At 52.7% G+C, this 24,741-nt stretch overlaps 1 protein-coding gene across 1 annotated transcript in view; it reads right to left on the bottom strand.

Moving 5' to 3' along the window:
- hdc (histidine decarboxylase) overlaps nt 1–24,741 on the bottom strand; it is a 206,733-nt gene that overhangs the window by 126,204 nt on the left and 55,788 nt on the right. The window contains exon 5 of the mRNA XM_072470285.1: nt 14,874–15,008. Within this exon, the coding sequence (XP_072326386.1) occupies nt 14,874–15,008 (135 nt within the window). The remainder of the gene's footprint in view (nt 1–14,873; nt 15,009–24,741) is intronic.

The raw sequence follows: 24,741 nt of genomic DNA, 5'->3' as shown, positions 1-24,741 counted from the left end.
ACCGGGTGAGGAGCTGGAAAAAGGTGATGGCTAATCGACAAGGGGGGGGGGGGGGGTAGGAAGCCCCCCAACTCGGCTGATCACGTGGAACGTGAGAGGGCTGAACGGGCTGATAAAGAGGGCACGGGTACTCGCACACCTTAACCACATCTGCCTTAAGTTTCTTATGTTACAGGAAACACACCTGAAACTGATAGACCAGGTTAGCCTACGCAAAGGATGGGTGGGGCAGGTGTTCCATTCGGGGCTAGATGCGAAAAACAGGGGGGCGGCTATATTAGTGGGGAAGCGGGTAATGTTCGAGGCAAAGACCATAGTGGCGGATAACGGGGGCAGATACGTGATGGTGAGTGGCAAACTACAGGGGGAGACGGTGGTTTTGGTAAACGTATATGCCCCAAACTGGGATGATGCCAATTTTATGAGGCGGATGCTAGGACGCATTCCGGACCTAGAGATGGGAAAGCTGATAATGGGGGGAGATTTTAATACGGTGTTGGAACCAGGGCTGGATAGGTCGAAGTCCAGGACTGGAAGGAGGCCGGCAGCAGCCAAGGTACTTAAAGATTTTATGGAGCAGATGGGAGGTGTAGACCCGTGGAGATTTAGCAGACCTAGGAGTAAGGAGTTCTCGTTTTTCTCCTATGTCCATAAAGTCTACTCGCGAATAGACTTTTTTGTGCTGGGTAGGGCATTGATCCCGAAGGTGAGGGGAACGGAGTATACGGCTATAGCCATTTCGGATCACGCCCCACACTGGGTGGACTTGGAGATGGGGGAGGAAACAGGAGGGCGCCCACCCTGGAGAATGGACATGGGACTAATGGCAGATGAGGGGGTGTGTCTAAGGGTGAGGGGGTGCATTGAAAAGTACTTGGAACTCAATGATAATGGGGAGGTCCAGGTGGGAGTGGTCTGGGAGGCGTTGAAGGCGGTGGTTAGAGGGGAGCTGATATCAATAAGGGCACATAAAGGGAAGCAGGAGAGTAAGGAACGGGAGCGGTTGCTGCAAGAACTTTTGAGGGTGGACAGACAATATGCGGAAGCACCGGAGGAGGGACTGTACAGGGAAAGGCAAAGGCTACATGTAGAATTTGACTTGCTGACTACAGGCACTGCAGAGGCACAATGGAGGAAGGCACAGGGTGTACAGTACGAATATGGGGAGAAGGCAAGCAGGTTGCTGGCACACCAATTGAGGAAAAGGGGAGCAGCGAGGGAAATAGGGGGAGTGAGGGATGAGGAAGGAGAGATGGAGCGGGGAGCGGAGAGAGTGAATGGAGTGTTCAAGACATTTTATAAAAAATTATATGAAGCTCAACCCCCGGATGGGAGGGAGAGAATGATGGGCTTCTTGGATCGGCTGGAATTTCCCAAGGTGGAAGAGCAGGAAAGGGTGGGACTGGGAGCACAGATCGAGGTAGAAGAAGTGGTGAAAGGAATTAGGAGCATGCAGGCGGGAAAGGCCCCGGGACCGGATGGATTCCCAGTCGAATTCTATAGAAAATATGTGGACTTGCTCGCCCCGGTACTGACGAGGACCTTTAATGAGGCAAAGGAAAGGGGACAACTGCCCCCGACTATGTCTGAAGCAACGATATCGCTTCTCTTAAAGAAGGAAAAGGACCCGCTACAATGTGGGTCCTATAGACCCATTTCCCTCCTAAATGTAGATGCCAAGGTCCTGGCCAAGGTAATGGCAATGAGAATAGAGGAATGTGTCCCGGGGGTGGTCCACGAGGACCAAACTGGGTTTGTGAAGGGGAGACAGCTGAACACGAATATACGGAGGTTGTTAGGGGTAATGATGATGGCCCCACCAGAGGGGGAAACGGAGATAGTAGTGGCGATGGATGCCGAGAAAGCATTTGATAGAGTGGAGTGGGATTATTTGTGGGAGGTGTTGAGGAGATTTGGTTTTGGAGAGGGGTATGTTAGATGGGTGCAGCTGTTGTATAGGGCCCCAGTGGCGAGCGTGGTCACGAATGGACGGGGATCTGCATATTTTCGGCTCCATAGAGGGACAAGGCAGGGATGCCCTCTGTCCCCATTATTGTTTGCACTGGCGATTGAGCCCCTGGCGATAGCGTTGAGGGGTTCCAAGAAGTGGAGGGGAGTACTTAGGGGAGGAGAAGAACACCGGGTATCTTTGTATGCGGACGATTTGCTACTATATGTGGCGGACCCGGCGGAGGGGATGCCAGAAATAATGCAGTTACTTGGGGAGTTTGGGGATTTTTCAGGGTATAAATTGAACATGGGGAAAAGTGAGTTGTTTGTGGTGCATCCAGGGGAGCAGAGTAGAGAAATAGAGGACCTACCGTTGAGGAAGGTAACAAGGGACTTTCGTTACCTGGGGATCCAGATAGCTAAGAATTGGGGCACATTGCATAGGTTAAATTTAACGCGGTTGGTGGAACAGATGGAGGAGGATTTCAAGAGATGGGATATGGTATCCCTGTCACTGGCAGGGAGGGTGCAGGCGGTTAAGATGGTGGTCCTCCCGAGATTCCTCTTTGTGTTTCAGTGCCTCCCGGTGGTGATTACGAAGGCTTTTTTTAAAAGGATTGAAAAGAGCATCATGGGTTTTGTGTGGGCCGGGAAGACCCCGAGAGTGAGGAAGGGATTCTTACAGCGTAGCAGGGATAGGGGGGGGCTGGCACTACCGAGCCTAAGTGAGTATTATTGGGCCGCTAATATTTCAATGGTGAGTAAGTGGATGGGAGAGGAGGAGGGAGCGGCGTGGAAGAGATTAGAGAGGGCGTCCTGTAGGGGGACTAGCCTACAGGCTATGGTGACAGCCCCATTGCCGTTCTCACCGAGGAACTACACCACAAGCCCGGTGGTGGTGGCTACACTGAAGATTTGGGGACAGTGGAGACGGCATAGGGGAAAGACTGGAGCCTTGGGGGGGTCCCCGATAAGAAACAACCATAGGTTTGCCCCAGGGGGAATGGATGGGGGATATGGAATGTGGCAAAGAGCAGGAATAACGCAACTGAAAGATCTGTTTGTGGATGGGAAATTCGCGAGTCTGGGAGCGCTGACCAAGAAATATGGGTTGCCCCAAGGGAATGCATTCAGGTATATGCAACTGAGGGCTTTTGCGAGGCAACAGGTGAGGGAATTCCCGCAGCTCCCGACACAAGAGGTGCAGGACAGAGTGATCTCAAAGACATGGGTGGGGGATGGTAAGGTGTCAGACATATATAGGGAAATGAGGGACGAAGGGGAGACTATGGTAGATGAACTAAAAGGGAAATGGGAAGAAGAGCTGGGGGAGGAGATCGAGGAGGGGCTGTGGGCAGATGCCCTAAGCAGGGTAAACTCGTCGTCCTCGTGTGCCAGGCTAAGCCTGATTCAGTTTAAGGTATTACACAGGGCACATATGACTGGAGCACGGCTCAGTAAATTTTTTGGGGTGGAGGATAGGTGTGCGAGGTGCTCGAGAATCCCAGCGAATCATACCCATATGTTTTGGTCATGCCCGGCACTACAGGGGTTTTGGATGGGGGTGACAAAGGTGCTTTCAAAAGTAGTAGGAGTCCGGGTCGAACCAAGCTGGGGGTTGGCTATATTTGGGGTTGCACAAGAGCCGGGAGTGCAGGAGGCGAAAGAGGCCGATGTTTTGGCCTTTGCGTCCCTAGTAGCCCGGCGCAGGATATTGCTAATGTGGAAAGAAGCCAAGCCCCCGGGGGTGGAGACCTGGATAAATGACATGGCGGGGTTTATAAAGCTAGAGCGGATTAAGTTCGTCCTAAGGGGGTCGGCTCAAGGGTTCACCAGGCGGTGGCAACCGTTCGTCGAATACCTCGCAGAAAGATAGACGGAATGGGAAAAAGAAGGCAGCAGCAGCAGCCCAGGATCGGGGGGGGGGGGGGGGGGGGGGAGGAGGAACCAGAAGGACTCTCAGGGTTGTTAATATATACTGTATAGTATGTATAGGTCGTTGCTACAGATAATTATATATTGGACTGTTAAATTATATTTTTGGAGAGTGTTACTTGTGACAAGGCAGTTGCCAATTAGGGTTAGTTTTCATTTTTGTTATTTATTATTTATTCATTTTTTGTTTATAAAATAGGTCATTGTTATTTGTGTTGTTATAATATTGTGTAAAGGACGCACAATGTACTGTGTTGGTTGACCAAAAATTTTCAATAAAATATTTATTAAAAAAAAAAGAACATGGCCGAGCAATTAAACAACTGTCTTCACTGAGGAAGACGCAATTAAGTTTCCAGAACTGCTAGGGAACTAACGCTCTAGTGAGAAAGAGGAATTGAAGGAAATTAGTATTCATAAAAAGTGTTGGAGAAATTAATGTGACTGAAAGTCGTTAAATCGCCAGGGCCTAATAATCTTCACCTCAGGATAGTGAAGGAGAGGCCATGGAAATAGTTGATGCGTTGGTTGTCATTTTCCAGAATTCTGTAGATTTCTGTAGATTCTGGAACAGTCCCGGCAGATTGGTGGGTGGTAAATGTAACCCCGATATTTAAAAAAGGAGGGAGGGAGAAAACAGGGAATTACAGGCCGGTTAGCCCAATATCAACAGCAGTGAAAATATTACAGTCTGTTACAAAGAATGTGACAATAGCACAATTGGAAAATATCAACAGCACAAGTGGCTGGGGGAGCAGGGAGGCGAGCGGGTGGTGAAGATCAAGGAGAAATGGGAAGCGGAGTTGGGAATGGAGATCAATTGGGGAGTATGGTGTGAGGCACTGCGAAGGGTAAACGGGACCTCCTCTTGTGCAAGGATGAGCCTGATACAGTTTAAGGTGGTGCACAGGGTGCATATGACTCGAGCGAGAATGAGTGGGTTCTTTCAGGGAGTAGCAGATGAGTGTAAGAGGTGTGGGCGGGGGCCAGCGAATCACACGCACATGTTTTGGGGTTGTGAAAAATTGGGAAGATTCTGGGCGGGAGTGTTCACGGTCTTAGCCAGGATAGTGGAGGAGGGAGTGGACCCGGACCCTTTGGTGGCGATATTTGGGGTTTCAGAGAAGTCGGAGCTCATGGAGAGGAGGAAGGTCGATGTCGTGGCCTTCGCCTCTCTGATTGCACAGCGGCAAATTTTACTGGAGTGGCGGTCGAATCATCACCGGGGGTAGCAGCTTGGTTGGGTGACCTGTACGACTTTCTGCTGTTGGAGAAGATAAAATATGAGTTATGGGGCTCTTCTGAGGGGATTGAGGAAAGGTGGGGGATGTTTGTGACCGTATTTGAGGAGCTGTTCGTCGCAGGTGGGGGAGGGGGAGAGTAAAAATGGGGGAAATTTTATACAGACTGTATAGTTGATTGCTGGGAAGTATGTTTCCCGGGGTGTTTATTTGCTGTAACCTGTTTTGATCCATGTTTGTAATAAAATACATTTGAAAAAAGAAAATATCAACGGGAATGGACAAAGTTAACATGGGTTTATGAAATGGAAATCATGTTTGACAAACCTACTGGAGCCTTTTGAGGATGTAACCGGTAGAATAGATATGGGTGAACCAGTGGATGTGGTGTATTTGGATTTTGAGAAAGCTTTTGATAAAGTTCCACATAAGAGGCTCGTGTGCAAAATTAAAGCGCATGGGACTGGGGGTAATATATTAGTATGGATTGAGAATTGGTTAGCAGACAGGAAATGGAAAGTAAGAATGAAATGAAAATCACTTATTGTCACAAGTAGGCTTCAAATGAAGTTACTGTGAAAAGCCCCTAGTCGCCACATTCCGGCGCCTGTTCAGGGAGGCTGGTACGGGGATTGAACCGTGCTGCTGGCCTTGTTCTGCTTTACAAGTCAGCTGGTTAGCCCACTGTGCTAAACCACTAGGAATAAATGAGTCTTTTCCAAACTGGCAGGCGGTGACTAGTGTGGTCCCACAGGGATCAGTGATTGGGCCCCAACTATTCACAATACACATCAATGATTTGGATGAGGGGACCAAATGTAATATTTTCAACTGATGATTTGAAAATAGATGAGAATGTGAGCGATGAGGAGGATGTTAAGACGTGTCAAGGTGATTTAGACAAGTTGAGTGAGTGGAAGAATACAAGGCAGGTGCAGTATAATGTGGATGAATGTTATAAAATCCCTACAGTGCAGAAGGAGGCCATTTGGCCCTTCGAGTCTACACTGATCCTCTGAAAGAGCATTCTATTTAAGCCCACACCCCGCCCTATCCCCATAACCCCACATAATTGTTTGGACACTAAGGGCAATTTATCATGGCCAATCCACCTAACCTGCACATCTTTGGACTTGTGGGAGGAAACCGGAGCACCCGGAGGAAACCCACGCACACACGGGGAGAACGTGCAGAATCCGCACAGACAGTGACCCAAGGTCGGAATCGAACCCGGGACCCTGGAGCTGTGAGGCAGCAGTGCTAACCACTGTGCCGCCTGTCAGTGGGTATAGGGAGAGGGTGCGGGTATGCTGTTGAGATAGAGGATCAACTGTGATCATATTGCCTCGCCCAGAATCAGGTACCTATCCCTGCACTGCCCCACAGCAACAGGTGAGGTCAAGATGTGGGATCCAAATTGGAAAAATCCCTGGAATCCTGAATCGCAGGTACTGGGCAGGAAGTAACAAAACTTCACAGAAGTGAGTCTCTGATTAGTCTGGGTTTACTCTGTCTTTACCTCTGCTGATGAGGTGAAGCTCTGCAGAGTTTAAACAGATTCAGGAGGAGGAAGACAGCAGACACTGCACAACCTGCCAGTCCCGCACCCAACCTGCCAGCCCCGCGCCCAACCTGCCAGCCCTGCACCCAACATGCCAGTCCCGAGCCCAAACTGCCAGTCCGGAGCCCAACCTGCCAGTCCGGAGCCCAACCTGCCAGCCCCGAGCCCAACCTGCCAGCCCCGACCCCAAGCTGCCAGTCCCGAGCCCAACCTGCCAGTCCCGAGCCCAACCTGCCAGTCCCGAGCACAACCTGCCAGTCCCGAGCACAACCTGCCAGTCCCGAGCCCAACCTGCCAGTCCCGAGCCCAACCTGCCAGTCCCGAGCCCAACCTGCCAGTCCCGAGCCCAACCTGCCAGTCCCGAGCCCAACCTGCCAGTCCCGAACCCAACCTGCCAGTCCCGAGCCCAACCTGCCTGTCCCGAGCCCAACCTGCCTGTCCCGAGCCCAACCTGCCAGTCCCGAGCCCAAACTGCCAGTCCCGAGCCCAAACTGCCAGTCCCGAGCCCAACCTGCCAGTCCCGAGCCCAACCTGCCAGTCCCGAGCCCAACCTGCCAGTTTTGAACCCAAGCTGCCAATACCGAGCCCAACCTGCCAATAGCGAGCCCAACCTGACAGTCCAGTGCCCAACCTGCCCATCCCGCACCCAACCTGCCAGCCCCGAGACAGCCTGCCAGCCCCGAGCCCAACCTGCCAGCCCCGAGCCCAACCAGCCAACCCCGAGCTAACCTGCCAGTCCCGCACCCAACCTGCCAGTCCCGCACCCAACCTGCCAGTCCCGCACCCAACCTGCCAGTCCCGCACCCAACCTGCCAGTCCCGCACCCAACCTGCCAGTCCCGCACCCAACCTGCCAGTCCCGAGCCAAACCTGCCAGTCCCGAGCCAAACCTGCCAGTCCCGAGCCCAACCTGCCAGTCCCGAGCCCAACCTGCCAGTCCCGAGCCCAACCTGCCAGTCCCGAGCCCAACCTGCCAGTCCCGAGCCCAACCTGCCAGTCCCGAGCCCAATATGCCAGTCACGAACCCAACCTGCCAGTCCCGAGCCCAACCCGCCAGTCCCGAGCCCAACCCGCCAGTCCCGCACCCAACCCGCCAGTCCCGAGCCCAACCTGCCAGTCCCGAACCCAACCTGCCAGTCCCGAACCCAACCTGCCAGTCCCGAGCCCAACCTGGCTGTCCCGCGCCCAACCTGCCAGTCCCGAGCCCAACCTGCCAGTCTCGAGCCCAACCTGCCAGTCCCGAACCCAACCTGCCAGTCCCGAGCCCAACCTGCCTGTCCCGAGCCCAAACTGCCAGTCCCGAGCCCAACCTGCCAGTCCCGAGCCCAACCTGCCAGTTTTGAACCCAAGCTGCCAATACCGAGCCCAACCTGCCAATAGCGAGCCCAACCTGCCAGTCCCGTGCCCAACCTGCCGATCCCGCACCCAACCTGCCAGCCCCGAGACAGCCTGCCAGCCCCGAGCCCAACCTGCCAGCCCCGAGCCCAACCAGCCAGCCCCGAGCTAACCTGCCAGTCCCACGCCCAACCTGCCAGTCCCGCGCCCAACCTGCCAGTCCCGCGCCCAACCTGCCAGCCCCGAGCCCAACCTGCCAGCCCCGAGCCCAACCTGCCAGCCCCGAACCCAACCTGTCAGCCCCGAGCCCAACCTGTCAGCCCCGAGCCCAACCTGCCAGTCCCGCACCCAGCCTGCCAGCCCCGCACCCAGCCTGCCAGCCCCGCACCCAGCCTGCCAGCCCCGCACCCAACCTGCCAGTCCCGAGCCCAACCTGCCAGTCCCGAGCCCAACCTGCCAGTCCCGAGCCCAACCTGCCAGTCCCGAGCCCAACCTGCCAGTCCCGAGCCCAACCTGCCAGTCCCGAACCCAACCTGCCAGTCCCGAGCCCAACCTGCCAGTCCCGAGCACAACCTGCCAGTCCCGAGCCCAAACTGCCAGTCCCGAGCCCAACCTGCCAGTCCCGAGCCCAACCTGCCAGTTTTGAACCCAAGCTGCCAATACCGAGCCCAACCTGCCAATAGTGAGCCCAACCTGACAGTCCCGTGACCAACCTGCCCATCCCGCACCCAACCTGCCAGCCCCGAGACAGCCTGCCAGCCCCGAGCCCAACCTGCCAGCCCCGAGCCCAACCAGCCAGCCCCGAGCTAACCTGCCAGTCCCACACCCAACCTGCCAGTCCCGCACCCAACCTGCCAGTCCCGCACCCAACCTGCCAGTCCCGCACCCAACCTGCCAGTCCCGAGCCAAACCTGCCAGTCCCGAGCCAAACCTGCCAGACCCGAGCCCAACCTGCCAGTCCCGAGCCCAACCTGCCAGTCCCGAGCCCAACCTGCCAGTCCCGAGCCCAACCTGCCAGTCCCGCATCCAACCTGCCAGTCCCGAGCCCAACCTGCCAGTCCCGAGCCCAACCTGCCAGTCCCGAGCCCAACGTGCCAGTCCCACGCCCAATCACCCAGTCCCGCGCTCAACCTGCCAGTCCCGAACCCAATCTGACAGCCCCGAGCCCAACCTGTCAGCCCCGAGCCCAACCTGCCAGCCCCGAGCCCAACCTGCCAGTCCCGCACCCAACCTGCCAGTCCCGAGCGCAACCTGCCAGTCTCGATCATAATCTGCCAGTCCCGAGCCCAACCTGTCAGCCCCGAGCCCAAACTGCCAGCCCCGAACCCAAACTGCCAATCCCGAGCCCAAACTGCCAGCCCCGAGCCCAAACTGCCAGCCCCGAGCCCAAACTGCCAGCCCCGAGCCCAACCTCCCACTCCCGAGCCCAACCTCCCACTCCCGAGCCCAACCTCCCACTCCCGAGCCCAACCTCCCACTCCCGAGCCCAACCTCCCACTCCCGAGCCCAACCTCCCACTCCCGAGCCCAACCTCCCACTCCCGAGCCCAACCTCCCAGTCCCGAGCCCAACCTCCCAGTCCCGAGCCCAACCTCCCAGTCCCGAGCCCAACCTCCCAGTCCCGAGCCCAACCTCCCAGTCCCGAGCCCAACCTCCCAGTCCCGAGCCCAACCTCCCAGTCCCGAGCCCAACCTGCCAGTCCCGAGCCCAACCTGCCAGTTTCGAACACAACCTGCCAATACCGAGCCCAACCTGCCAGTCCCGCACCCAGCCTGCCAGTTCTCGAGCCGAACCTGCCAGTCCCGTGCCCAACCTGCCAGTCCCGAGCCCAACCTGCCAGTCCCGAGCCCAACCTGCCAGGCCCGAGCCCAACCTGCCAGGCCCGAGCCCAACCTGCCAGTCCCGCACCCAACCTGCCAGTCCATAGCCCTACCTGCCAGTCCCGGACTCAACCTGCCTGTCCCGAGCCCAACCTGCCAGTCCCGAGCCCAACCTGCCAGTCCCGAGCCCAACCTACCAGTCCCACACCCAACCTGCCAGTCCCGCGCCCAACCTGCCAGTCCCGGGCCCAACCTTACCAGTCACGGGCCCAACCTGCCAGTCCCGGACCCAACCTGCCAGTCCCGAGCCCAACCTGCCAGTCCCGAGCCCAACCTGCCAGTCCCGAGCCCAACCTGCCAGTCCCGAGCCCAACCTGCCAGTCCCGAGCCCAACCTGCCAGTCCCGAGCCCAACCTGCCAGTCCCGAGCCCAACCTGCCAGTCCCGAGCCCAACCTGCCAGTCCCGAGCCCAACCTGCCAGTCCCGAGCCCAACCTGCCAGTCCCGAGCCCAACATGCCAGTCCTGAGCCCAACATGCCAGTCCTGAGCCCAACCTGCCAGTCCAGAGCCCAACCTGCCAGTCCAGAGCCCAACCTGCCAGTCCTGTGCCTAACCTGCCAGTCCCGCACACAACCTACCAGTCCCGCACCCAACCTGCCAGTCCTGAGCCCAACCTGCCAGCACCGAGCCCAACCTGCCAGCACCGAGCCCAACCTGCCAGCACCGAGCCCAACCTGCCAGCACCGAGCCCAACCTGCCAGTCCAGAGCCCAACCTGCCAGTCCTGTGCCTAACCTGCCAGTCCCGCACACAACCTACCAGTCCCGCACCCAACCTGCCAGTCCTGAGCCCAACCTGCCAGCACCGAGCCCAACCTGCCAGCACCGAGCCCAACCTGCCAGCACCGAGCCCAACCTGCCAGCACCGAGCCCAACCTGCCAGTCCCGAGCCCAACCTGCCAGTCCCGAGCCCAACCTGCCAGTCCCGCACCCAACCTGCCAGTCCCGCACCCAACCTGCCAGTCCCGAGCCCAACCTGCCAGTCCCGAGCCCAACCTGCCAGTCCCGAGCCCAACCTGCCAGTCCCGAGCCCAACCTGCCAGTCCCGAGCCCAACCTGCCAGTCCCGAGCCCAACCTGCCAGTCCCGAGCCCAACATGCCAGTCCTGAGCCCAACATGCCAGTCCTGAGCCCAACATACCAGTCCAGAGCCCAACCTGCCAGTCCCGAGCCCAACCTGCCAGTCCCGAGCCCAACCTGCCAGTCCCGAGCCCAACATGCCAGTCCTGAGCCCAACATGCCAGTCCTGAGCCCAACATACCAGTCCAGAGCCCAACCTGCCAGTCCCGAGCCCAACTGCCAGTCCCGAGCCCAACCTGCCAGTCCCGAGCCCAACCTGCCAGTCCCGAGCCCAACCTGCCAGTCCCGAGCCCAACCTGCCAGTCCCGAGCCCAACCTGCCAGTCCCGAGCCCAACACGCCAGTCCTGAGCCCAACCTGCCAGTCCCGCACACAACCTGCCAGTCCTGAGCCCAACCTGCTAATCCCGAGCCCAACCTGCCAGTCCCGAGCCCAACCTGCCAGTTTCAAACCCAACCTGCCAGTCCCGAGCCCAACCTGCCAGTCCCGAGCCCAACCTGCCAGTCCAGAGCCCAACCTGCCAGTCCTGGACACAACCTGCCAGTCCCGAGCCCAACCTGCCAGTCCCGTGCCCAACCTGCCAGTCCCACACCCAACCTGCCAGTCCCGAGCCCAACCTGCCAGTCGCGGGCCCAACCTTACCAGTCACGAGCCCAACCTGCCAGTCCCGAGCCCAACCTGCCAGTCCCGAGCCCAACCTGCCAGTCCCGGACCCAAACTGCCAGTCACGAGCCCAACCTGCCAGTGCCGAGCACAACCTGCCAGTGCCGAGCCCAACCTGCCAGTGCCGAGCCCAACCTGCCAGTCCCGAGCCCAACCTGCCAGTCCCGCGCCCAACCTGCCAGTCCCGCGCCCAACCTGCCAGTCCCGAGCCCAACCTGCCAGTTTCGAACCCAGCCTGCCAGTCCCGAGCCCAGCCTGCCAGTCCCGAGCCCAACCTGCCAGTCCCGAGCCCAACCTGCCAGTCCCGAGCCCAACCTGCCAGTGCCGAGCCCAACCTGCCAGTGCCGAGCCCAACCTGCCAGTGCCGAGCTCAACCTGCCAGTGCCGAGCCCAACCTGCCAGTGCCGAGCCCAACCTGCCAGTCCCAAACCCAACCTGCCAGTCCAGAGCCCAACCTGCCAGTCCCGCACACAACCTACCAGTCCCGCACCCAACCTGCCAGTCCCGAGCCCAACCTGCCAGTCCCGCACACAACCTGCCAGTCCCGAGCCCAACATGCCAGTCCCGAGCCCAACCTGCCAGTTTCGAACCCAACCTGCCAGTCCCGCACCCAACCTGCCAGTTTCGAACCCAACCTGCCAGTCCCGAGCCCAACCTGCCAGTCCCGAGCCCAACCTGCCAGTCCCGAGCCCAACCTGCCAGTTTCGAACCCAACCTGCCAGTCCCGCACCCAACCTGCCAGTTTCGAACCCAACCTGCCAGTCCCGAGCCCAACCTGCCAGTCCCGCACACAACCTACCAGTCCCGCACCCAACCTGCCAGTCCCGAGCCCAACCTGCCAGTCCCGCACACAACCTGCCAGTCCCGAGCCCAACATGCCAGTCCCGAGCCCAACCTGCCAGTCCCGAGCCCAACCTGCCAGTTTCGAACCCAACCTGCCAGTCCCGCACCCAACCTGCCAGTTTCGAACCCAACCTGCCAATCCCGAGCCCAACCTGCCAGTCCCGAGCCCAACCTGCCAGTCCCGAGCCCAACCTGCCAGTCCCGAGCCCAACCTGCCAGTCCCGAGCCCAACCTGCCAGTCCCGAGCCCAACCTGCCAGTCCCACACCCAACCTGCCAGTCCCGAGCCCAACCTGCCAGTCCCGAGCCCAACCTGCCAGTCCCGAGCCCAGCCTGCCAGTCCCGAGCCCAACCTGCCAGTCCCGAGCCCAACCTGCCAGTCCCGAGCCCAACCTGCCAGTCCCGAGCTGGAGTTTGAACTGGAAATGCTTCAGCCGCCACTGGAACTGATGGAGGAACAGCTCCACCTACTGGAGGACAGTATTGCAGCGACGAGGCAGCCTCGCCTGGGCAGAGCCTCTCCCTGCCCCACTCACCTGGTCAAAGGCCCCTCTGCCACCGCCCCGCCCCCCCCCCCCCCCACACCCCCACTCCCACTTTAGAACATAGAACATTACAGCGCAGTACAGGCCCTTCGGCCTTCGATGTTGCGCCGACCTGTGAAACCACTCTAAAGCCCATCTACACTATTCCCTTATCGTCCATATGTCTATCCAATGACCATTTGAATGCCCTTAGTGTTGGCGAGTCCACTACTGTTGCAGGCAGGGCATTCCACGCCCTTACTACTCTCTGAGTAAAGAACCTACCTCTGACATCTGTCTTATATCTATCTCCCCTCAATTTAAAGCTATGTCCCCTCGTGCTGGACATCACCATCCGAGGAAAAGGCTCTCACCGTCCACCCTATCCAATCCTCTGATCATCTTGTATGTCTCAATTAAGTCACCTCTTAACCTTCTTCTCTCTAACGAAAACAGCCTCAAGTCCCTCAGCCTTTCCTCATAAGATCTTCCCTCCATACAGGCAACATTCTGGTAAATCTCCTCTGCACCCTTTCCAATGCTTCCACATCCTTCCTATAATGCAGCGACCAGAATTGCACGCAATACTCCAAATGCGGCCGCACCAGAGTGTTGTATGGCTGCAACATGACCTCATGGCTCCGAAACTCAATCCCTCTACCAATAAAAGCTAACACACCATACGCGTTCTTAACAACCCTCTCAACCTGAGTGGCAACTTTCGGGGATCTATGTACATGGACACCGAGATCTCTCTGCTCATCCACACTGCCAAGAATATTACCATTAGCCCAGTACTCTGTCTTCCTGTAATTCCTTCCAAAATGTATCACCTCACACTTTTCTACATTAAACTCCATTTGCCACCTCTCAGCCCAGCGCTGCAGCTTATCTATGTCCCTCTGTAACTTGTAACATCCTTCCGCACTGTCCACAACTCCACCAACTTTAGTGTCATCTGCAAATTTACTCACCCATCCTTCTACGCCCTCCTCCAGGTCATTTATAAAAATGACAAACAGCAGTGGCCCCAAAACAGATCCTTGTGGTACACCACTAGTAACTGGACTCCAGTCTGAACATTTCCCATCAACCACCACCCTTTGTCTTCTTCCAGCTAGCCAATTTCTGATCCAAACTGCTAAATCACCCTGAATCCCATGCCTCCGTATTTTCTGCAGTAGCCTACCGTGGGGAACCTTATCAAACACTTTACTGAAATCCATATACACCACATCAACTGCTTTACCCTCGCCCACCTGTTTGGTCACCTTCTCAAAGAACTCAATAAGGTTTGTGAGGCACGACCTACCCTTCACAAAACCGTGTTGACTATCTCTAATCAAATTATTCCTTTCCAGATGATTATACATCCTATCTCTTATAAACCTTTCCAAGATTTTGCCCACAACAGAAGTAAGGCTCACTGGTCTATAGTTACTGGGGTTGTCTCTACTTCCTTTCTTGAACAAGGGGATAACATTTGCTATCCTCCAGTCGTCTGGTACTATTCCTGCAGACAAAGATGACTTAAAGATCAAAGCCAAAGGCTCAGCAATCTCCTCCCTAGCTTCCCAGAGAATCCTCGGAGAAATCCCATCCGGCCCAGGGGACTTAGCTATTTTCACACTTTCCAGAATTGCTAACACCTCCTCCTTATGAACCTCAAGCCCTTCTAGTCTAGTAGCCTGAATGTCAGTATTCTCCTCGACAACATTGTCTTTTTCCTGTGTGAATACTGACGAAAATATTCATTTAGCACCTCTCCAATCTCCTCGGACTCCAAGCACAACTTTCCACTACTGTCCTTGACTGGCCCTACTCTTTGTCAAAGGGCCCATTACCCCCCCACCACCCCTCCCCCTCACCTGGTCAGAAGCGTAAGCAACAAGTTGAGAGTTGATGACAGAATCGTCCAGTTTGCAATCAGTCGATTTCATCTCCATGATCTTGGATTTTCTTGCCGTTAACAATGCGATTAACGTAGATTCACTGACTGTACTCTGTAACATTACAATATCCAGGTCAAAACGTTCCGTCTAAATGGATATTTAGAACTGGATTCCAATAATTAGGTTTCAGGGAGCGATGAAATTCAGGATACTAAATTTGCTTTCTCTCAGTTTTGACATATTACTCTTTATAGAAAATCAAAATTATCACTGATCCAATTACAAACAATTTAGGATCATTATTGAAATGGACCAGATTTTGCAGTGAATCTTTCCAGAGAGTGTGCATGTATAGCGCCTCTGTGTAAAATGTAACAAATTCCTTCCTCACCAAACTGGATTGTTTAGTTACAGTCCATCAATCAGCTGTCAAAGAGACTGTTCTGCCCATGATTTAAGAGTGGCACCCAGTGACGGGCCTGGGCTCAGGGCACGGAGACCCAAGAGGTGGCAGGTCTCGGATTGAGACTGGATATGGTGCAGGCACCAGAGCTCAGATCCACAAAGTGGAGACAACAAGTTACTAAGCTTTGCTTTCTTTGCAAATATTATCATAATCCAAATGACGAGGAATCTCGTACGACTGAGGTCAGAGTTTGAGGTGAATTGTGGAGTGTGGAGCTGTGAGAGATTTGAATGCTCAAACCTGATAATTATCAGAATGAGAATTTTTTAAATCCCCCTAGAGTATTTGAACAGGACGAAGTGTTGTACTGACAATAACCCAAACCCTAACCCTCCTTAACCCAGTACCCATAACCCTAACCCTAACCCCAACCCTCCTCAACCCAATACCCCTAACCCTAACCCTCCATAACCCAATAACCATAACCGTAACCCTACTTAACCCACTACCCCTAACCCTAACCCTCCTTAACCCAGTACCCATAACCCTAACCCCAACCCACCTCAACCCAAGACCCCTAACCCTAACCCTCCTTAACCCAATAACCCTAACCGTAACCCTACTTAACCCACTACCCCTAACCCTAACCCTCCTTAACCCAGTACCCATAACCCTAACTCCAACCTACCTCAACCCAATACCCCTAACCCTAACCCTCCTTAACCCAATAACCCTAACCGTAACCCTACTTAACCCAATACCCCTAATCCTAACACTCCTTAACCCAATACCCCTAATCCTAACCCTAACCTTCCTTAACCCAATACCCCTAATCCTAACCCTCCTTAACCCAATACCCCTAACCCTAATGCTAACCCTAGCCCTAATACCACTAACACTAACCCCAACCCTCCTTAACCCAATACCCCTAACCCTAACCCTAATACCCCTAACCCTAACCCTCCTTAACCCAATACCCCTAACACTAACCCTAACTCTCCTTAACCCAATACCCCTAACCCTCCTTAACCCAATACCCTTAATCCTAACCCTCCTTAACCCAATACCCCTAACCCTAACCCTCTTTAACCTAATACCCCCAACACTAACCCTAACCCTCCTTAACACAATACCCCTAACCCTAACCCTCCTTAACCCAATACCCCTAATCCTAACTCTTCTTAACCCAATACCCCTAACACTAACCCTAACCCTCCTTAACCCAATACCCCTAACACTAACCCTCCTTAACCCAATAATACTAACACTAACCCTCCTTAACCCAATACCCCTAACACTAACCCTCACCCTCCTTAACCCAGTTCCCCTAACACTAACCCTAACCCTCCTTAACCCAGTACCCATAACCCTAACCCTAACCCCAACCCTCCTCAACCCAATACCCCTAACCCTAACCCTCCTTAACCCAATACCCCTAATCCTAACCCTCCTTAACCCAATACCCCTAATCCTAACCCTCCTTAACCCAATACCCCTAATCCGAACCCTAACCCTCCTTAACCCAATACCCCTAACCCTAACCCTCCTTAACCCAATACCCCTAATCCTAACCCTCCTTAACCCAATACCCCTAATCCTAACCTTCCTTAACCCAATACCCCTAACACTAACCCTAACCCATCTTAACCCAATACCCCTAACCCTCCTTAACCCAATACCCCTAATCCTAACCCTCCTTAACCCAATACCCCTCACACTAACCCTAACCCTCCTTAACCCAATACCCCTAATCCTAACCCTCCTTAGCCCTAATACCCCTAACACTAACTCCAACCCTCCTTAACCCAATACCCCTAACCCTAACCCGAATACCCCTAACCCTAACCCTCCTTAACACAATACCCCTAACACTAACCCTCCTTAACCCAATACCCCTAATCCAAACCCTCCTTAACCCAATACCCCTAACACTAACTCTAACCCTCCTTAACCCAATACCCCTAACACTAACCCTCCTTAACCCAATACCCCTAACACTAACCCTAACCCTCCTTAACCCAGTACCCCTAACACTAACCCTAACCATTAGCAGAAAATACGGAGGCATGGGATTCAGGGTGATTTAGCAGTTTGGATCAGAAATTGGCTAGCTGGAAGAAGATAAAGGGTGGTGGTTGATGGGAAATGGTCAGCCTGGAGTCCAGTTACTAGTGGTGTACCACAAGGATCTGTTTTGGGGCCACTGCTGTTTGCCATTTTTATAAATGACCTGGAGGAGAGCGTAGAAGGATGGGTGAGTAAATTTTACAGATGGCACTAAAGTCGGTGGAGTTGCGGACAGTGAGGAAGGATGTTACAAGCTACAGAGGGACATAGATAAGCTGCAGCACTGGACTGAGAGGTGGCAAATGGAGTTTAATGCAGAAAAGTGTGAGGTGATTCATTTTGGAAGGAATAACAGGATGACAGAGTACTGGGCTAATGGTAAGATTCTTGGCAGTGTGGAGGAGCAGAGAGATCTCGGTGTCCATGTACATACATCCCTGAAAGTTGCCACCCAGGTTGAGAGGGTTGTTAAGAAGGCGTACGGTGTGTTAGCTTTTATTGGTAGAGCGATTGAGTTTCGGAGCCATGAGGTCAAGACGCAGTTGTACAAAACTCTGGTGCGGCCACATTTGGATTTTTTTGCGTGCAATTCTGGTTGCCGCATTATAGGAAGGATGTGGAAGCATTGGAAAGGGTGCAGAGGAGATTTACCAGAATGTTGCCTGGTATGGAGGGAAGATCTTATGAGGGAAGGCTGAGGGACTTGAGGCTGTTTTCGTCAGAGAGGAGAAGGTTAAGAGGTGACTTAATTGAGGCATACAAGATGATCAGAGGATTAGATAGGGGGGACAGTGAGAGTCTTTTTCCTCGGATGGTGATGTCTAGCACGAGGGGACATAGCTTAAATTGAGGGGAGATAGATATAGGACAGATGTCAGAGGTAAGTTCTTTACTCAGAGAGTAGTAAGGGCGTGGAATGCCCTGCCTGCAACAGTAGTGGACTCGCCAACACTAAGGGCATTCAAATGGTCATTGGATAGACATATGGACGATAAGGGAATAATGTAGATGGGCTTTAGAGTTGTTTCACAGGTCAGCGCAACATTGAGGGCCGAAGGGCCTGTACTGCGCTGTAATGTTCTATGTTCTATCCTTAACCCAATAGCCCTATTCCCCAATACCCCTAACCTTAACCCTCCTTAACGCAATACCCCTAATCCTAACCCTAACCTTCCTAACTCAATACCCCTAACCCTAACCCGAACTCTAACCTGAACCTTAACCATCCTTAACCCAATACCCCTAACCATAACCATCCTTAACCCAGTACCCCTAACCTAACCCGAATCTTAACCCTAACCATGCTTAACCCATTATCCTTAACCCTCATAAACTTACAACAACCCAAACCCAATTTTGTTTTAATTCATTTACGGGACGTGGGTGTCGCTGGTTAGACCAGCATTTATTGCCCATCCCTAGTTGCCCTTCAGAGGGTGGTGGTGAGCTGCCTTCTTGAACCGCTGCTGTCCTGGAGGTGTAGGTATGCCCACTGTGCTGTTAGGGAGGGAGTTCCAGGATGTTGCCCCAGCGACCATAAGACATAGGAGCAGAATTAGGCCACTCGGCCAATCGAGTCTGCAAACGTAGCAACAGTGCCTTCAGTTCCTTCTTCCAGATCATTAATGTATATTGTGAAAAGTTGTGGTCCCAGCACCGACCCCTAAGCGACAGGGAAGGAATGGTGATATATTTCCAAGTCAGGGTGGTGAGTGACTCGGAGGGGAACCTCCAGGTGTTGGGGTCCCCAGGTATCTGCTGCTCTTGTCCTTCTAGATGGTAGAGGTTGTGGGTTTGGAAGGTGCTGTCTCAGGAACCTTGGTGAGTTACTGCAGTGAACCTTGTAGATGGTACACACGGCTGCCACTGTGCGTCGGTGGTGGAGGGTTTGAATGTTTAATGTTGGCAAAAAGTTGGTTGCAACAGGTGATTAAGAAAGCAAATGGAATTTTGTCCTTCACTGCTTAAGGCTAGGGAGGTTATGCTGCAATTGTATAAGGTGTTAGTGAGGCCACACCTGGAGTATGGTGTTCAGTTTTAGTCTCCTTACCTGAGAAAGGACGTACTGGCACTGGAGGGGGTGCAGAGGAGATTCACTAAATTAATCCCAGAGCTAAAGGGGTTGGATTACGAGGAGAGGTTTAGTAGACTGGGACTGTACTCGTTGGAATTTAGAAGGATGAGGGGGGATCTTATAGAAACATATAAGATTATGAAGGGAAAAGATAGGAAAGATGTGGGCAGGTTGTTTCCACTGGCGGGTGAAAGCAGAACTAGGGGGCATAGCCTCAAAATAAGGGGAAGTAGATTTAGGACTGAGTTTAGGAGGAACTTCTTCACCCAAAGGGTTGTGAATCTATGGAATTCCTTGCCCAGTGACGCAGTAGAGGCTCCTTTATTAAATGTTTTTAAGATAAAGATAGATAGTTTTTTGAAGAATAAAGGGAGTAAGGGTTATGGTGTTCGGGCCGGAAAGTGGAGCTGAGTCCACAAAAGATCAGCCATGATCTCATTGAATGGCGGAGCAGGCTCGAGGGGCCAGATGGCCTACTCCTGCTCCTAGTTCTTATGTTCTTAAAGGATTACTTAGTGTTGTATTCTTTGGAGGTTATCTTTGAATTCATGGTTACTAAGATGTTCACTGTTTGTTTTAAAAAGGTTAACTTGAGTTCATAGAATAAACATTGTTTTGTTTTAAAAAATACTGGTCCACTTCTGCTGTACCACACCTGTAGAGTGGGCCGTGTGCTGTGGGTCAGGTGAACTCCATGATACACTTTGAGATTCTCTAAACCCTGGCCCATAACAATTGGGGTCTCAAGGGGGATAAAAGTCTATCTATTGGATTGGCTTAGTGAACTTAAAGACAGTGAGGGGTGAGCATATTGTAGTTGCTTTTCAGGTGCGGTATTTTAGTTTAAGTGGGGAGTGTGTTGTGGACAATGGCTCTTTCAGAGGCTCGGAAGTTTTTGGGGATGGAGACGGTCACACACAGTACCTTACGGACAGAGACTAAAAGCAGACTGTCAGATTTGGCAAAAACATTTCAGTTAACATTACATGACAAAATGCGAAAAGATGAGGTAATTATGGTGGTGGTTAAGCATTTAAAGTTGCCTGAGATACAGTTTGACACATTGGAAATGGCAAAAATGCAGTTACAAATTAAACAAATGGAACATGAGAAAGAATTAAAGCAGCTTGAATATGAAAGAGATATACAGGAAAAAGAAAAGGAGAGGGAAGAAAGGAGGAAAGATAGAATAGCCCTAGCAGAACAAAAAGAAGAAGAAAGGGAGATACAGATCAGGGAAAAAGATAAAGAGAGAGAGTTTGAACTTCAGAAAATGGCCATGAAACATGACAGTCAGTTAAAATTAGCAGACGTAAAGGGAAACATACAGTTGGATGATAGTGATGGGGATAGTGAGAAAGAGCATCATAGTCGTTGGCATGGTGGGGATCTATTTAAATATGTCCAAGCATTGCCAAGGTTTGACGAGAAGGAGGTAGAAGCCTTTTTCATTTCATTTGAGAAGGTAGCTAAACAAATGAAATGGCCACAGTGAGTATTACTGATTCAAACAAAGCTGGTAGGTAGGGCTAGTGAAGTGTTTGCATCACTACCGGAGGAAGTACTGGGACGTATGAGGAGGTGAAAAAATCCATCTTAGGTGCATATGAACTAGTGCCTGAAGCTTACAGACAAAGGTTTAGAAATTTAAGGATAGAATTTGGTCAAACATACATGGAGTTTGAAAGGCTCAGAGTAATTTTGATAGGTGGATAAGGGCTTTGAAAATAGACCAAACGTATGAAGCTCTCAGAGAAATTATACTTTTGGAGGAGTTTAAAAATTCAATTCCTGATGTAGTGAGAACTCATGTGGAAGAACAGAGGGTTAAAACTGCGAGATTAGCAGCCGAAATGGCAGATGATTATGAATTAGTTCATAAACCAAAGCTTGGTTTCCAACCAGTTTCAGCCTGTCAGGGATAGAAACTGGGGATAGAGTGTGGGCGGAGCTGAGCTCTGGTTCTGCTTTTTAGTTTCACTTAGTTTCATAAAAGGAAGGGGGAGCAATCAAGCGGGGCTGCTTTGTCCTGGATGGTGTGGAGCTTCTCGAGTGTTGTTGGAGCTGCACTCATCCAGGCAAGTGGAGAATATTCCATCACACTCCGGACATGAGCCTTGTAGATGGTGGACAGGCTTTGGGGGGTCAGGAGGTGAGTTACTCGCCGCAGGATTCCCAGCCTTTGACCTGCTCTGGTAGCCACAGTAATAATGTGACTGGGTCCAGTTCAGTTTCTGATCAATGTTAACCCCCAGGATGTTGATTGTGGGGGTTCAGCGATGGTAATGCCGTTCAACGTCAAAGGCGGTGGTTAGATCCTCTCTTGTAGGAGATGGTCATTTCCTGGTACTTGTGTGGTGTGAATGTAACTTGACACTTGTCAGCCCAAGCCTGGATATTGTCCGGGTCTCGCTGCATTTGGACAGGGACTGCTTCATTATCTGAGGAGTTGGGAATGGTGCTGAACATTGTGCAGTCATCCGCAAACATCCCCACTTCTGACCTTATGATGGAAGGGAGGTCATTGATGAAGCAGCTGAAGATGGTTGGGGCCGAGGACACGACCCTGAGGAACTCCTGCAGTGATGTCCTGGAGCTGAGATGATTGACCTCCAACCGTCACAACCATCTTCCTTTGTGCCGGGTCTGACTCCAACCAGCGGAGAGTTTTCCCTGATTTCCACTGAAGTTAGGGCTCCTTGATGCCACACTCAGTCAAATGCAGTCTTGGTGTCAAGGCCAGTCACTCTCACCTCACCTCTGGCATTCAGCTCTTTTGTTCATGTTTGAACCAAGGCTGTATTGAGGTCAGGAGCAGCATGACCCTGGCAGAACCCAAACTGAGCACCCGTGAGCAGATTATTGGTTAGCACTGTTGCTTCACAACGCCAGGGTCCCAGGTTGGATTCCCGGCTTGGGTCACTGTCTGTGTGGAGTCTGCATGTTCTCCCAGTGTCTGTGTGGGTTTCCTCCGGGTGCTCCGGTTTCCTCCCACAAGGCCCGAAAGACGTGCTGTTAGGTGAATTGGATATTCTGAATTCTCCCTTTGTGTACCTGAACAGGTGCCGGAATGTGGCGATTGGCAGAAGGCAGAGTGGGGATAAAGGGGTCTTTTTCAGAATGGCAGCCGGTGACTAGTGGTGTGCCTCAGGGGTCTGTGCTGGGACCACAACTTTTCACAATATACATTAATGATCTGGACGAAATAACTGAAAGCACTGTTATTACGTTTGTAGATGATATAAAGATCTGTAGAGGGACAGGTAGTATTGAGGAAGCAAGGGGGCTGCAGAAGGACTTGGACAAGCTAGGAGAGTGGGCAAAGAAGTGGCAGATGGAATACAATGTGGAAAAGTGTGAGCTTATGCACTTTGGAAGGAGAAATGGAGGCATAGACTATTTTCTAAATGGGGAAATGCTTAGGAAATCAGAAGCACAAAGGGACTTGGGAATCCTTGTTCACGATTCTCTTAAGGTTAACGTGCAGGTTCAGTTGGCAGTTAAGAAGGCAAATGCAATGTTAGCATTCATGTCAAGAAGGCTAGAATACAAGACCAGGGATGTACTTCTGAGGCTGTATAAGGCTCTGGTCTGACCCCATTTGGAGTATTGTGAGCAGTTTTGGGCCCCGTATCTAAGGAAGGATGTTAGGGTTAGGGTCTTGGAAAGGGTCCAGAGGAGGTTCACAAGAATGATCCCTGGAATGAAGAACTTGTCGTGTGAGGAACAGTTGCGGACTCTGGGTCTGTCCTTGTTGGAGTTTAGAAGGATGAGGGAGGATCTTATTGAAACTTACAGGATACTGCGAGGCCTGGATAGAGTGGACGTGGAGAGGATGTTTCCACTTGTAGGAAAAACTAGAAGCAGAGGACACCATCTCAGACTAAAGGGATGATCCTTTAAAACAGAGATGAGGAGGAATTTCTTCAGCCAGAGGGTGGTGAATCTGTGGAACTCTTTGCCGCAGAAGGCTGTGGAGGCCAAATCACTGAGTGTCTTTAAGGCAGAGATCGACAGGTTCTTGATTAATAAGGGGATCAGGGGTTATGGGGAGAAGGCAGGAGAATGGAGATGAGAAAATATCAGCCATGATTGAATGGCGGAGCAGACTCGATGGGCTGAGTGGCCTAATTCTGCTCCTGCGTCTTATGGATTCGGGGATTTTCAGAGTAACTTCATTGCATTGTTAATGTAAGCCTTCTTGTGACAAAGATTATTATTGCTGAGTAAGTGCCGCTTGATAGCTCTGTTGATGACTACTTCCATCACTTTGGTGATGATGGGGAGTAGGCGGACAGGGCGGTAATTGGCTGGGTTGGATTTGTCCTGTTTCTTGTGTACAGGACACACCTGGACAATTTTCCACATTGCTGGGTAGATGCCAGTGTTGTAGCTGTACTGGAACAGCGGCAAGTTCTGTAACACGAGTCTTCAGTACTATTGCCGGGATATTGCCAGGGCCCATAGCGTTTGCAGTATCCAGTGTCTTCAGCCGTTTCTTGATATCAAATAGAGTGAATTGTATTGGCTGAAGACTGACATCTGTGATGCTGGGGACCTCCGGAGGAGACCGAGACGGATCATCCACTCGGCACTTCTGACTGAAGATTGTTGCGAATGCCTCAGCCTTGTCCTTTGCACAGATGTGCTGGGCTCCTCCATCATTGAGGATGGGGATATTTGTGGAGCCTCCTCCTCCTGTGAGTTGTTTAATTGTTCACCACCATTCACGGGTGGATGTGGCAGGATACAGAGTTTAGATCTGACGTGTTTGTTGTGGAATCGCTTCGCTCTGTCTGTTACTTGCGGTTTATGCTGTTTGACACACAAGTAGTCCTGAGTTGTAGCTTCTCCAGGTTGACACCTCATTTTTCGGTCTGCCTGGTGTTGTTCCTGACACGCTCTCCTGCACTCTTCATTGAACCAGGGTTGGTCCCCTGGCTGGGTGGTAATGGGGGAGTGGGGGATGTCCCGGGCCAGGAGGTAGCAGATTGAGGTTGATACAATTCTGCTGCTGCTGATGGTCCACAGCACCTCATGGATGCCCAGTCTGGAGTTGCTAGCTCTGTTCAAAGTCTATCCCATTTAGCTCGGTGGTAGTGCCACACAACACGATGGAGGGTGTCCTCAATGTGAAGACGGGACTTTGTCTCCACAAGGACTGTGCGGTGGTCACTTCTACCAATACTGTCAGGGACAGATACATCTGCAGCAGGCAGGTTGGGGAGGATGAGGTCAAGTATGTTTTTCCCTCTTGTTGGTTCCCTCACCACCTGCTGCAGTCCCAGTCTCGCAGC

This window comes from Scyliorhinus torazame, chromosome 12, assembly GCF_047496885.1.
Source record: "Scyliorhinus torazame isolate Kashiwa2021f chromosome 12, sScyTor2.1, whole genome shotgun sequence".
Classification (NCBI taxonomy): Eukaryota; Metazoa; Chordata; class Chondrichthyes; order Carcharhiniformes; family Scyliorhinidae; genus Scyliorhinus; species Scyliorhinus torazame.
The sequence above is the reverse complement of the archived record's forward strand: the minus strand, read 5'-3'. Positions and strand labels throughout refer to the sequence as shown.